Genomic DNA, 15496 nt, shown 5'->3' with positions numbered 1-15496 from the left:
GTCAGCCCATTTCTCCAGCCTGTCAAGCTGGATGGCAGCACGCCCCTCTGGCCTATATCAGCCACTCCTCCCAGCTTTGTGTCATCAGCAAACTTGCTTGATGCTACGTTCTGTCCCATTGTCCAAATCACTAATGAAGAACATGAAATGAACATCATGAAGATGTCAAAACAGGACTGAACCAAGTATGCAGCCCTCCTCCTCTGCCCCCAGGGTACAGTGCTGGTTACCGGCCTCCAACCAGACTTGCGCTGCTCATCACCTCCCTTAGGGCCTGGCCATTCTGCCAGTTTTCAACCCACCTCACTGTCTGCTCAGCTAGTCCCTATAGCAACAGCTTGAGGGGCTATGAGGCTCTTACGGGAGACAGTATGAGAGACCTTATTGAAGGCCTGGCAGACACTAGCCACTGCTCTCCCCTCATCTACCAGGCATGTCAGTTCATCGTAGAAGTTTATCAAGTCAGCTAAGCCTTGGTGAAACCATGCTGACTACTCTTGAGGAGTTTCCAGGAAGTGGTTTCCAGGAGGACCCGTTCTTTCCCTTTCACAGGATCAAGGTGAGCCTGGCCAGCCTGTAGTTCCGTGTGTCCTCCTTGCACATCTTGAAAATAGGAGTGACAGCACACGTGTAGGCCATGCTCTGACTTTCTTTTCCTTCAAAATGGTGGTGTGTATGGTGTAAAAGAGAACGTGTCCTTGCACTGTAAAGTTAACCTGCTCTTCTACTCAATTCTTCTGGCATACCTTTTTATTTCTGAAAGTCTGAGGCTTTATTTTCTCCCTTGTTTCATCTTGCAACCCACAGGTATTTATGTTGTCTTGGGCATTTCTACGTGCCTAGTAAGTGTTATCAGTGTTGCTCATTCAGGCCTGTGTCCAACCTGGCCAAGTCAACTTCCCCTTTTTATGGAGCCAAAGATTCAATTAATATGTTTGACATGGAATTATGCAAGGAGACTGTTTTTAGCTGTTCTGCCATGATCCCTAAGTCCTTCTTATGCTTGAGTCTGTGTTCAGTTGTTTGTTTATCATGACTCCTAAATCCTTTATGACTAAAGATGTGGCTTGTTTTCTTTGTTTCTAGATACAGTTTTACTTAGTTGTATTAAATATATTTTGCATGTTAGTGTATCAATCATTCAGGTAGCTCTGCCTATATCAGTGCTATGTCTTTCATACTGATTACTTGCGCTTACACATTTCACTTTGACTTTTTTATTTTTTGCACTGTGTCCTTGGATATACCAACTTCAGCTTAACTGAATAAATAAGTAATAAAAGGGATTTTGATGCTTACAAGTTTTAGCATTAATATGGTTCAGCTGTATCAATCATTATATGACTTTGCTTGCCTCATGAACATCTCCTCTAGACTCATCAGCATGTACTCATCTAGCATAGCAGAGTTGTTGATATATGTAGGCAGACAAGACAGGAAACATTTATATCTTCCAGCTCTGTCTGCATATGGACAGATATTCTGATTTTTTTTTTCTGAGCATGGAACCATCACCACTGTTTTTTAAAGAAAGCATTATTAGTCGTCATAAATAGGTACAGAATCTGTAGAGTTTTCTTCATTCAAATGCTTGTCTATATGCTGGAAGTGTTGTAACAGGTGGGAGGTTTATTACTATTTATTGCTAAGTAAAGATTATATCCTGACAGCATGTGATTACCCTGAAGACTTATGGAAACGATTGACCACAGTTTCTCATCCGGTCACTATTCATAAATTAGCTATCTTACAATCTAAGAGGAGACAGATATTCACCCTTTATTTACAGGGTAGCTACAGTGTACCTCTGATGTGTATCTTGCTCTATTGCATGTGGTTGTCTTTACATTAGTTTAGGTGACTGACCTTTTGTAAATCCACATTGACTACTCCCAGGGACTTTCTCCTTTATGTACCTAAAAATGGTTTCTGAAAGGGCTTGCTGTATGATTTTTTCCCCAGGCTTTGAAGTGTAGCTGATCAACCTGTATTTCTTGGGTCGTTTTTCTTTTTTTAATCTTTTTTTTTAACATAGTTGCAACCATTACTTTTCTCTAGTCATTGGGTTCCTACCCCATTATCTACAGTGTTTCAGAGATGATAGAGAGTGGGACATCGTTCTGATCTCTCAGAGCCTTTAAATGCACTGCCAGGAACTTGCATAGGTTGGGTTTTCTCTAGAAATCCCTGACTCAGACTCATTCTGCAGCTGGTATTTTGTCATCCCCTTCAACCCTGTCTGTAGATCTAAAGACGTAGAAGACTTTGGTGGTGACAACCAAGGCAAAAGCTGAAGCAGTGTCTTGAATCCCTGAAGCAGACTGAAGCACCGAGTTCTCATCCTCATCTGCATTTGCTGTTGCAAAGTCACCCAACCCATTAGGACAGGTCTCACAGGGCCCTGCTTTTTGTTTGTTCTTTTCCTGTTTATATAGCAATCAGTGTCAAATCAAGCACTATCAGTCTTTGTTAACTGAAATGAAAACTACAGTTTTGTTTTTATTTAATAAAAAGTCTATTGATGCTACTACATGGCAGATTTTGCAGATGAATAGCTTCTTCGGTAGAGGGAAGTGATAAATAAATGTGACACCTTCATAGCTATTTTCAATATGTGCATTGTAAAGCCAGTCTGAAAAATAAAAATAGATTTAATTCAAAATTGGGAGATCATTCTGAAAAATAAAAATTTAGAAAAAAATCATTTTATACTGCTTCTTTGGGATGCAAGTAGAATGGATATATTCAGGATTTGTATTTCAGCCTTAAAAGATGTGTTGTGTGTGTATACTTTGAAGTGATAGAAACAATAGAAAACACATAACTTAATTTTGGGGAAATAAATGGACATTTTCAGATGATTTTTCTGTTGATACTGAGTTGATACTGAGTTATTAGCAATTTGTGGTACTAATTTTGTCATAGCAGCAAAATTTTAGAGGTAGAAGCACTTTCTTTTTTCTTTTCTTCTTACCCCTGCCCCCCTGAAGGAAAAACTTTACCCCCTTTTTTTTTTTTTTTTTTACCCTTTTCTCTTGAATTCAGGGCAAACATGCAAAGAAGAGCCATTGTTACCCACCAATGAACAGAGATCACCGCAGAATCATCCATGAATTAGCTCAGGTTTATGGCATTGAAAGTGTGAGCTATGACAACGAACCAAAGCGTAATGTTGTTATCACTGCAGTGAAGTACGTAATTCATTATTGTTTTCAAATATTTTAACTATAGTTTAAATAATTGGATGTTTGTATCACTTACTCAAATGATTTTATTTATAATGCAATTTGCAACATGCAGTAACTTTCCATAGAAATTTTTTTTAAAGCAGTTTTTAAATTGATAATTTCATAGGCTTCTGCTTCCACTAGTCAAGTAAATATTCAGAGAAGAAAACCCAATTAGAAATAAAAAAGCTAAGAAAAAATTTTGCAATGCTGTTTTCTGTTAATCTTAGTGGTAACTTTTTGTCTTTTTGCCATCAGCTAAATTTGATAGAGATATCAAAGGTAATAAATGTCATAAAAAATTCTGAAAATTAATTGCTGGGTTGAGAAGTCATACCTAAGCTTGCACCTTCTTTGAAAAATTCTGGTATTGGAAATTATTTGTTCTCCATCTATCTGAACGTGCCACAGAGTATGCTTCCTCTTTAGTTAATGGACAAAGAGGGAGCTGGAATTACTGCACATTGAAGGATTTCTAAGCAAAACTGGAAGTACTTGGAGAAGACCCACAGAAGGCAGTTCGTATTAGAGAAGGAAATGAAGGGAGTATAGCTGGGGAAAATGCAAGGTGATTGCAGTGGAGATATCATAGGGGAAGGCTTCCCAAATCAGGTATCAATGCTTCCTTGATGCTGCTGCTTACTGAGCAGCATATTTAGTTTAGTGCCATCAAATTGTGGTTCTTTGACAGTCAGTTGTTTTTAACTTAGATATTGACTGTAGTTACAAAAAACTGTCACCTTCCGTGCTACTGGAGTGCCATGAGCTGCTCCTGAGCCTGTCTTTGGGTCGGTAGCTTAGCTACAATCTTGATTTCTTCAGAGAGAGACGGAACACCACTTTGATACCCCTTTCTGTTTCCATGAAACAATTTAAGATACTCTTTTCCCTTCTAGTAAAGGAAGGTGACAAAAGAGACCACATTTGAAAAGGCTTACTTAGGAAAAAGAAATAGAGGGGGGTGTGGGTGGAGGGCAGGATGAGAAATTAGTGAAGAGGATAAAGTGTCAGAGAATGGAGCAGGACAGATGATTATGCTTTAAAAACGAAGACATACCCTGCAACTTGTGAAAGGGAGGCCTTCCTCTGTGGTTTTAGGAGAGGTTGCACACTTGCTCCTTCCCTTGTGGTTTCTGGGGAACAGGACATAACACGTCACTACATAACAACTGCTTGTTGTTATGTAGTGACCAGCGTTTAAGCAGCTTGTATGGAGTTGAGACACTGTGAAAGTGTTTTTGAGAACATTCATCCCTGTAAGACCCATCCTTTTCCTGTTCCTTACAGGAAAGACAATAGGGTCAGCCTATGCTCATGAACAAGGGGACTTTTCAGGAAGGTGACAGGGTCCCTGCACATTATTCTCACTGAGAAATCCACATCCTGCCAGTCTTATCAAAGCGTTCACTATTATTATTCTTCACACAGGATTTTGTTTCCTTTCAATGAGGTCAGTCTGAGGACAGTTCAGGAATGGTTACCTAGCTGCAGGCTACACAAGACTAGCAGAAACAAAGACCTAAAGAAATTAAACACCCTGTTACTATATGGAACACCCTTATCAGATCAGTTGCATCACAGAAGGTAAAAACTGTACATCCCAGTGGCAGGGTTGAAAGGAAATTATATGCTCTAAGGAAACAGAATTATTCTTTGGCTTCTTTGATTTTTTTCTGGACACATTTCAGTACTTGATCTCCAGGTACAAGTTCATTTTAGTAAGTTAACTGCCTCTGCAGCCTTTCTGGTATCTGGAATAACTTCACTTCCAATTTGCAGAAGTTCTGATGACTTCCTAAAGGTACTCCATTGTTTTAAGGACTTTTATTCTACCTTTCACTCTCTAGGAATTTTCTCCTCTGCCATGAGAAAAAAGCTAACTGCCTCACCACACCTTTTGCAGTCATAAAGGCCTTTTCCATTGACTGCATCTCAACACCTCTAAGGTTTTTTAAGCAACTTCAGCACAAATAATGCTACAGGTCATCACCCAAGGTGGTTTTAACAGCAGTCCTACTCCAGAAAAGAGCTACATCTCTTTCTTACTGTTTTTCCATCAATCTTGACATTGTCTGCCCTGAGAATCATGTGTTGCCTCTTGACAGCTTATGACATAGGTTATGTGAAGTCTATACAATCAGGAGATTGTTTGAGAGCCACTTGCTTCATTATTCCACCCAAACTATATCAGCTTTTGGAGACACCTCTTTTTTTGTTTGTTTAGGGGTTTTTTGGGTTTTTTTTTTTGTTTGTTTGTTTTGGGGAGATTGGAGTCAGTTGTCCTGTGTGTCACCAAGGTATACAGGAAGAGGTGTACATTTTGCTTGAGTGTGAGTTGATGGATCTTTGTCTGTAAAGCCTCTGTCATTTCAAGGCTGGACAGTCTGCTGTATCTCTCTTCTTTTTGTTTGGAGGGACATTAAATCTTTTCAAAGCAAAAACAGAGCTAGGCCTTGATGTGACCAAAGCAAATTTGCTTCCAGGATCTCCTCTAACTGTCCATAAGGCTTTGATTCCCCCTCATTTTTAAAGTTTTGATATATTAACCCTACATCCTGGCAACATTTCACTTCAGAGCAGAGCTGCTGTATTTATTTTCTTGGAATGTGGGAACATTCTCTTTTCTAGTAAGATTTTTGAGCTAATTGTAGAAATAAGTGCACATGTATTCTTCCACATGTTCTGTTTTCCTGCATTCCAGAACTCTAATTTATTTTCTTCTTTTACTACAGAAGCAAGATTTGGCCTGAGATTTTAAAATAAAGACAGACACTTTACTTGATGAAGGCTTTTCTAGCCTTTCTTTTATTTGCCTGTTTACCTCCAGTCAATTGGGTTTCCATGTTTTTGCACACGACAGTTTATAAAAATGAAGGAAGACAACAAAATATTCTCCATCTACCTTTGTCTTCTTTTAGTCTTTTCAGGTAGAGCTCTACAGTTGAGAGGTGACTAAAATGATTGTGAGAGCATTTGGTTTTATATGCCAGGCTTGGAGCTAAATGAGAGAAGTTTTTACCCATTTTATACAAGAGGGGGAAATTAGCTCTTCTCAACTGATAGGACACTAATATACTTGCTGTTAGAATGTACATATAAATGTCATTATAATCTTGAAAAAATCATGGTCAGTGACAAGTAACTGTTTTTTTTCAAATAATGACCACTTTCAGTGTTGGAGAGATGGGGACACTTTGACCTATGTTTGCAAGATTTTGCAGTTCACTTGAACAGACTGTCAGTACTCAGTTTAAAACAATACTGAAATAGGGTCAGGGATCATCACTTTGTGTTTTAGTGGACTTTGACTTGAGAATGTTGTGGAGTTTTTAATCTGTGTTGCCATGATGTCACAGGAATTGGACATTATATTTTCAGAACTGATGGAAACAAGACATGATGAAAATAAGACAAATAGGATGGAAATAAGACAAATACTTGATTTTTTTAAGCTCTGAAATAGAACTAGTGTTCATCTACTGATGTGAGGTTTCAACTGCTTAGAGCTCTGAGGAAGGTGGGGAAAAAATATGAATTACCAAGTGTGTGACAAAGCATGGAACTCAACACATGTCACTTCTGGAATTATAACAATACACAAGCCATTGTTTTGCAGCATTTTTGCTATTTGAAATGTAAGTTTGAAAGGAACAAAATGAACTTGAAGGTAGGAATTTAATGTGTTTAGTAAACACAGAGAATCTCATGGTCTAGAGGACTGTGCTTTGGGAGGAGTTTGCTTAAAAAATCATTAATAAAATGGAGGAAACATTATTTAGTGATTGACATAGAATCCTAGAATCATTTAGGCTGGGAAAGACCCTTAAGATCGAGTCCACCTGTTAACCTAACACTATCAAGTCCACCACTAAACCTTATCACTTAGCACCACATCTACACATAAAATAATTCCAGGGATTGTGATTCAGCCACTTCCCTGGGCAGCCTTTTCCAGTGCTTGACAACTCTTTCAGTGAATAAATTTTTCCTAATATCCAATATAAACCATTCAGGTAGAAATAGGAGAGCAATCCGGGTTAGTGTACCGGAATTAGTTTGATCTTAAAATGTCAGTAGCATTGATTAAGAGGAAAGTTCAAGAAAGGCAAGAAATTGACCTTGACACTGTTTAAGAATTTTAATTTGTTCAGCTTATTTTCCCCCAGAAAAGACTAAAAAGAAACTGAACGGAAAAGATGCCAATAGTGGAAGGTTTTTCAGTCTTTCAGTTAAATCGTAACAGTGACTGGAAGTTGAAATAAAGCAAGTTCACTCTGAAAATGGCTCTTGAATTTATAGGAAATTTGAAGACATCTCCACAGCCTATTTAGTGTGTTTGGTAATTATTTGGATTTTTTTTAATTAGTTGCCTTTTTGGAACAGTCTTCCAATTTTTTTTTTCTGATGTATGTTTTTTGTTGTTTTGGGGTTGATTTTTTTGTTTATCCTTCCTCCTTTTCCAGCCAGTGCAGCCTTTGACATGGACTGCCATGCTGAAGTTGAGTGTGATTCACAGCCAATATATGTCTAAAGTGTATAAATATACATGCTAAAGTACACTGTCCTCCAATATTGTCCTCCTATACTGCCCTGCAGCACAGCCAAAGGGTGCCCCTTGCACTGCAGATGGGACAAGCACAAGTGGGATGCTTCATTGCATGGTCATGATCATATAATAGATTGTAACTAGTGTGGAGAGCAGGAAGAGCTGTGGTTTGTTTGGGGGTTTTTTTTTTTGGTTCCCTAATGCATAATGTTATTTTTCTGGTCTTGTTAACCTGGGCTAGCCAACAAGGAAGAAGCAGTGTTGTTGCAATGTTCCTGGGAGGCTGCTGCTTAGCAGGGCTAAATTGAATGTGGAGTGATAAACAAGTTTAACATGACTTACTGCCAGAGTTTAAGAACGTGTTTCAGAAACGTTAGGTTACACATTGTGAAGATGCAGTGAACTGTGTTCACATGATGCTGAGTTAAGCTAATACCTGTTCTGTGAAAGAACAGATATATGTTGTCCTAGAATGCAAGTATTGCATTTCTGGTATTTTAATAGTTGATCATGTTGTACGCCCTTCGTAGTAGCAAGGAGTTGTGTGCTTCACATGCAGAAAGGAAGGAGTCTAGACACTAACACTCAAATCTAGTAAGCTGTTTCTGCATCTCTTATAGACAGCGATCAAGAGATATTTAGAATACTGGATATTTTGTTCTTGGTAATGAAAATGGACTTTGCAAACTATTGGTCTCTGTGGTTGGAAAATTAAATATTTGAATAGATGATTGAAGTATACAAATATGAATTCTGACACTAGAACTGCTACTTACAAATTTAACTCTTTTGCCCTAACTTCTTAATAAATAATTTCCTATTTAATTAAATAATCTTTCTTTTATTTCTCTAGAGGGAAATCCATTTGTCCAAGCAATACCTTGACTTCTGTGCTAGATAAAGAAATGCAGAGCAGGCCTCCACCTCCTATTCCTCATTACAAACAAACAGATAAGTAAGGAATTTGGTTTTAAAACTGTATTCTTCAATTTTGTGCTGAGTTACCGGAGGATAGCATTCCTGAGCTTCAGCTTTATACTGCCTGTTTCTTTATTTTCCCAGCCTCACACCGCTTTGGAGCTTGCAGCCTGCACCGAGATTTTCTTTCCACAGAAGTAAACCTGAAATGAAGTGCTAAGAAAATGTAGGATTGACTATGTGGTATAGGAGTAGTAATATAACAAATACTGTGGACTTTTTTTTTTATTATTTTTTTAATAAACATTAGATAGTTGGGAAGGAATGACTGTTTTGGAGTTTCCAGGATTTTTTTTAACATATAACTGATCTGTGTAAAAGAGTAATATCCTACTGGCATAAAATTATTTATTTGGACAGGTAGAAAACATTTTTCTTGTGTAGATGTCACTACACAGTTGGCTAAAGGTGAACTACCATTTTTCTCAGTGAAAACTAGTGAAGATGGGATATATAAGGCTTCTTAGTGAATAGTTTAATAGAACAGTCTTTACTTTGTGTGACCTGCCAGCTGCAGGTACCTATAGTCATGTCATAGTTTTGAATTTATTTAATGTATGGTTTATTCTTTGTTCAAGTTTGCTTTTCAGAACCTTTTTCCCCCCAAGTTATTTCTAAATTACCCTTTGAAATCATACCATTTGCAGAAAGGGACAGCTTAATTTTGTGGTAACTATTGCAGTAGCTATTGGGTGTTTAAGGTGCTGCTGGAATACAGAGTAGGCTGTTCTGAGGAAATTTAAATTTTTTCAGAACTAAGCATCTAGAGCAAAACACGTCTAAAATGACTGCTTACAGTGTAACTCAATGTGAATTTTAAAAAGGTTGTTACTCTTTATTTCCGCTTACTTCTGTGGAATTCTTGTGTTCAGTGACCCTAATGAAAGGGGCTTATGTGGCAAAATTAAATAAATAAATAAATAAAAGGCTTTAGCCATTTATTTTTAATTACTAGAAGTGAAATTTCTTTAGAAGTGCTTAATTCTACAAAATACTCAGGAATATCTCATACTGTTTATGGAAAAAATCTTTATATTGTTTGGATTTCATATTACCATTGGTATTAGTATTACCATTATTATTATTACCATTTGCTATTACTCTGGCTTAAAAGTGAGCAGATTTAATCATCAACTCAATTCAACAGTTTTTCTTTTGCTCTTTCTTATAAAAATGCATGTTAAACATTTAGTCTTCAGTACAGTATTGGTTTTGTAATAAATATTACCAGTAAACGGTATTTTCTGGTAAAACCCCAAAACAAATTTTATCAATTCAGCCTCATACTGATGTATGTTAATTTAATAAAGTATATGTTGTTTCAAAAAAACAGTTAACAAAGGCTTTCTAAGGAGCACTAAGGTACTTCCATGAAAACATAAGTTAAAAATGCATGCCATTTACCAATGCAGTGTGCATGTGCATACTGAGACATTGTGGGAGTTTGTAATTTTAATTTATTTTGTATCTTGTTTTTCATGTGGGTGAGTGCCATCTAATATTTTTCTAATTTCAGGAGTAGTGGAAACAGTGGTTTATCCAAACCATTAAAAGAAGAGCCGGTAATTGACTACTTTGATGTCCAGGACTGAAGTGATTGATGTAGAGTTATGATTTAGAAGCTTAAAGGTGAACATACTAAGTTATTGTGTGAGACACTTCTTGATTATCTCTCAAATGATCAGTTGTTCAGCATATTAATAATTTAACATCTAAAGTGAAATTGATTGTGATACTTAAACTGTAAAAATGCATAACTTTTTAATGTAACTACTTAATACCTAACAATAGTATAGCTTTTTAAACCTGGGCTTGGTGCAATTTTTTATCTAATGTGCTGTCAGAATGATGTAGATTTCCATTGATGCCTTTAAAGTGAGAGAACTGCTAATTAAATGTATTTTTGGGGGTAGTAAGAACAATTATAAGGATTTGTTTTGACATATCTCTCACAACTTAAAATGGACCAGAAATAATCTGTGTTAAAAACACTGGGAATATTCTTAAAGTGTGTTTTTATTTTATTAATTCACTTTTGTGTTAATGTGGTAAATTTGGGAATTTGAGTTTCCTCTTATACATGGAAGGAAATACAAAATTTAGTCTAAGTATGTATATATACACTAAATGCCCATTAAGAGCACAGACTTCCTTTGTTATCTGAAGAACCAGAGTTTGGGGAAGATGGGGAATTAAGACTTGTTTTGCTTTATCTCAAATTTGATATGTAAAACAAAAACAAACAACCCCCCCCAGGAAAAAAACCCACAAATGAAACAAAAAAACCCAACAAACTAAACAAAACCCCCCACCCTCCCCCCCCCCAAAAAACCCCAAGAAAATTATTAATACTTTGTTATTCAAGACCTTGAACAAAATCAGAATTTATATATTCTTTTGGTGTTCTATTTGGTTTAACTTGTGTTTAGATATGTTAGTTTGATGGTCTTCTGTTTTGGGGTTGGTTTTTTTGCATGGTTTTATTGGGGGCTTATAATTTTTTTCTGTACTGTGCAAGCTTAAAGTGAATGTGTGAAGTTTGGTTTAAGTACTGGAACAAGTTTAAGTATTGGAACAATATTTGTAAAATTTGTAAGACAATCTGTCTAAAATGTTTGGCAATGGAAGATCTTTGTTTTTTGGGAAATGCCATTAACAAAATGGGATGATGTTTTAGACAGTGAAAGACAACAAGGTGGTCTCATAGATGGTGGATGGTTTTCAGATGATGCATTAAGGTAGGTGAGTAGCCCTGTGGGACAGGAGGTTGTAGGTCTGATCAGAAGAGGTGGCACAGCTCTGAATTTCAGTAATACCTGTTCACTTGAGGAGAAGGTTTTTTGCATGAATTAACTGTAGTCTGACATTGATGCATTCCATTTCTTTTTCTTTGTGGCTGGCTACATCACTAGAGGCGAGCGCCCTGTACAGCTTCAGAGGCTGCTGCTAAAAGGGGCTTAGCATAATGAAGAAACAAATCTAGCAGAAGACTTGTTATCTGTTGCTGATTTATTTTTCAGCCAGCTCACTACGGTATAGTGTGAGATTTGTTGCCAAGAAAATGGAAGGCAGTTATCTGTGCTTAGATTCACTTACAGTTATCGTGTGACCCTGAGCCTTAACTGTGAAGCATTCTGTTGCTACATTTAATCTTGAACAGCTTGTGAAACATGAAAGAATGAGCAGCAAATTAGTAGACCATATCTGTCCCCCAAAATGTTTTGAAAATTAAAATGCATGCTGTTATTGCCTATTTTTACAGGAGCTTATTATTGAACAATAAAAAAAAATGTGCAGTCTTACATGTTTCTAAACATTTGAAATGTGTATGTTTCAGGTAAAACAGTTACCAGAAGGATTCTCAACCCTCAACAGTGTTCAGGCTTTTAATTTGCATGTGGTGGTTTAGATTGGTTTTGCCTTTTTTGTTTAATATTTTGTGAACAGAAATGAAAAATAAATGAACTCAGCTTATATTGCCCTTAATTTCTGAAGCAAATTAATGTTTGATTCTACAAGGTATACTGCTTTGCTAAGTTCAGCTGACGAAATAAGTTGCTTGGCATCTTTCCAGGAATGTATTTTTCAATCGCTTCATTGTGAGGAGTGTATTACAGTGCGTGCAGACAAGTGCCAGCTCAGTGTGGCCAGATGAAGCTTATTTCTGGCTTTGAAACTGAACTGTGTTAATATCACACTGCTTTCAAGCCAGTTAGGGAGAATGTACATAGTTATACTACAGTGGTAGGTTCTGGACAGGAGCTGGCACACATGTCCGTCGAGCTGAGAGTATAAATTTAGATGCACATACACTGGAGCACACACAGTTGGCATACCATAGGTAGTCCTATGCAGAAAACCAAAGTGATTTAATTGATAATAAATAGAATAAAGCTGAAGCCTATTAAGGCAGTTTCTCATTAATATAGCTAAAACTTCATATTTGCACTTCTGATTTGAAAATTAAAACCTAAAAGGTTTTAATAGCATTATGTTTAGCTCTGCTGTTTGGAATTTTTATCTGATTATGGCTTTAACATAAAAATGTGAACCTTGGTGAGATGCAATTCAGCAGTCAAGTATTGTGCCACTGCTTTTAATAAGAAAATCCAGGCAATCTTCAGCTTCTCAAGATGAGACTAATAATTATTACTGAATCTGTTCATACTGAGAAGTCATAATTCTCATCACTAAACCTCTTTAACTACATAAATGTTAAAAGATTTTTATATCTCTGTATGTTACACATCTCTAAATCATGGCTGTTAGAGCATATCTGTAGTTATGAAGCAAGTCACGTTGCTTCATAACAGAAGTACTTATTTTGAAATGCATTTTAATAACTTTGTTAAAAACATGATACCATACATTCACCCGGGAAAGTAATACCAAAAAGAAAGTATTGATGTCTTTCTTCCCAGAACATAGTTCCATAGCCTTAAGAAGGAAATCAGCAAAGTTTAACAGTGGTGCTCTCCTCTCTGTTCTGGTTTGCTGTTGTTGCATTGTATCTGTGACTTTCATATGGAATAGTACTAAAGGCTGTAGTTTTGATATCTCTGGTAATTCATCTTCATATTGCATGTGTGCCTCATGGAAATATTTTTCAAATAACTATTTTGTAATTATGAGCTGGTCTTTACACCTTTTATGTAATAGAAAAATTAGTGGATAAAAGAAATCTTTGCATCAGTGCAGTCAGTGGCAAAAATCCTATTGACATCACTGGAACCAAGACTTAAGCTTCGATATGCTAGTCATTTTCCATAGCCCTAAGAATAATATTGTTTCTTGTAAATTCGTTTGAACAAAGTACTCTGCAATAAACATCTTTTGAAATGAATAACGTGATGTCAGTTGGAATTCATGCAACTTCATGAAGTGCTTTTAAAATTGTGTATAAAATAGCAGATATTTTGGCATTTGGGCTGTGCTATTACCTGTATTGTTTAACATGTCTAAAGTGCTCTGAATATTCAGTGCTTGGATTTAACCTAAAATTGTGTAAGGTATGTAAGTAGACTTCAATACCACTGTTTCTATGGCAGTTTTGTACAATATCTGCTGCATAATGAAATGAGCAAAGTTAAATTGTTCGAAAACATTTATTCTTGTTATTTGTTGAAAGTTTTATATTTGACTTGATTTTTTTTCAAGTTACTGGTATAAAATTACTGTCTTTATAAACCTGAAATAAACCTAAGTTCAGCGCTTTGGAATTGTTTGCCAGCTTTGTCTTGGTATTCCACAGTTGGAAGACTGAGATATCACAGAGAAACAATAAAGAGTTAAATGGAGGTTTCAGGAGTCCTTTTCCTCAAAATTTGAAATATGAGGTGTGATTTCCTGGATTTGAAGTAATTTTAAATGAATGCTGCAAGGAGAATGAAGCAACTAAAGAGGGACTTCCTAGGAAATGGAAAGTAAGGATTATCTGTGACCTTCTTGGCATCCAGAAGTACAGGAGAGATGATTATCTGAATAGAAATATACATTTTGGTTATCTGAAAAACTCTTTACTATGTCAGCCTAAATGCTACTTGGCAATAAAATGTATGATTTTAACTCATGGTCCCTTCATTGTTGCTTGTCCACCGTTCAATTGTAATGGTGTCTGTAAAGAAGAGTGGTATGGGGGGAGGAAGTGAGGACTAATGTCACTCAAAAGTCCCTTTGGGCATTAGATTTAACAAATACAGGATGAAAAATATTGGGGGCTATGTGTGCAAAAACTTTGCCAACACAGTTCAGTAGATGGCAGAGAGACTCAGAAAGCAAACAGTCTGAAAATCAGAGGTTTGAAATTATTTGAACTGCTTTATCCTTAAACTTTTACAACACCAAGTAATGCATCTCCAATGGCAAAACCCCCAGAAATTAAGAACAACAGCAAAAAATTGCAGTGGCCTGACCTGATATTTCTGATGGAGTGCATGATGGCTCAAAGAAATTCAAGAAATGATCTGAGATTGAAGAGTTCTTCAAAGACAGCTGAAAACCTTTTGTCTTACTACCTCAACTGCCAGTATGTTTAGACTTTCTTTTCAGGATATTTTGGAGGATGAAGATGGCATGTTGCAGGTATGTGAGCATTACAAAACAGATCTTAATTGTAAATCTTTGCCTGAAAAAAATACTTGCACTTCAGTTCAGGGCTGTCACTGACTAGAAAGTGACCAAACGTGTCATTGTTATCAGTGTGTGCAGATGGTAGCAGAAGAGACAAATTCAATTTTGCTGTATTCACTTACCTTGTCCATGTTTGGAAATAGTCATTCGAGCCATGACATGGTCACAACAGTCCCCTACTAAATAAATGCTTAGATAGCTACTACTGTTCAAATAATGTTGGTTTTTGAGTATTTTAGGCTTTGTAGATTCTGAATTCCCAGCAGAAGCCTTCCTACTTAACAAATGCTGTTCTTATCCTACAAAGATGCTGAATTTGTAAGATGGTTGATGTGCAAGTTTTTATGTCTATATACTTGTTATATAAACATGAACCAGAATGCCGGAGACATTAGAAAGGATATGTTTAGAGAGGCTGTATTTTGGATGCTCCTGATCTCTAGGCTAGGTTTCTTAGTCTTTGTCATCTCAAGATTTTTGGAGGAAGTAGTGCAGCTTCATGAGCAGAAGGAAGGAGACCTTGTTGCTGCTCCTCTGGGAGAAGCCGGGTCCCAGAAGGATCCTGGGAATCCTTTGGTGTAAAAAGGACCCTGTTGCAGGTAGCAACATGTGGATC

At 36.7% G+C, this 15496-nt stretch overlaps 1 protein-coding gene across 1 annotated transcript in view; it reads left to right on the top strand.

The window, feature by feature from the left end:
- The window catches only part of NFX1 (nuclear transcription factor, X-box binding 1), a gene marked incomplete at its 5' end in the record, with an annotated part of 70333 nt that extends 56031 nt beyond the window's left edge, over positions 1 to 14302 (top strand). Inside the window, 4 exons of the mRNA XM_082499167.1 lie at positions 3046 to 3191; positions 8627 to 8728; positions 10268 to 10380; positions 12089 to 14302. Coding sequence (XP_082355293.1) covers positions 3046 to 3191; positions 8627 to 8728; positions 10268 to 10343 — 324 coding nt within the window. The 3' untranslated portion in view covers positions 10344 to 10380; positions 12089 to 14302. The remainder of the gene's footprint in view (positions 1 to 3045; positions 3192 to 8626; positions 8729 to 10267; positions 10381 to 12088) is intronic.
- Positions 14303 to 15496: the final 1194 nt, after the last annotated feature.

Source organism: Vanellus vanellus (genome assembly GCF_965231255.1).
Source record: "Vanellus vanellus genome assembly, chromosome: 2".
Lineage (NCBI taxonomy): Eukaryota > Metazoa > Chordata > Aves > Charadriiformes > Charadriidae > Vanellus > Vanellus vanellus.
This window is presented reverse-complemented; position numbering and strand designations above follow the sequence as displayed.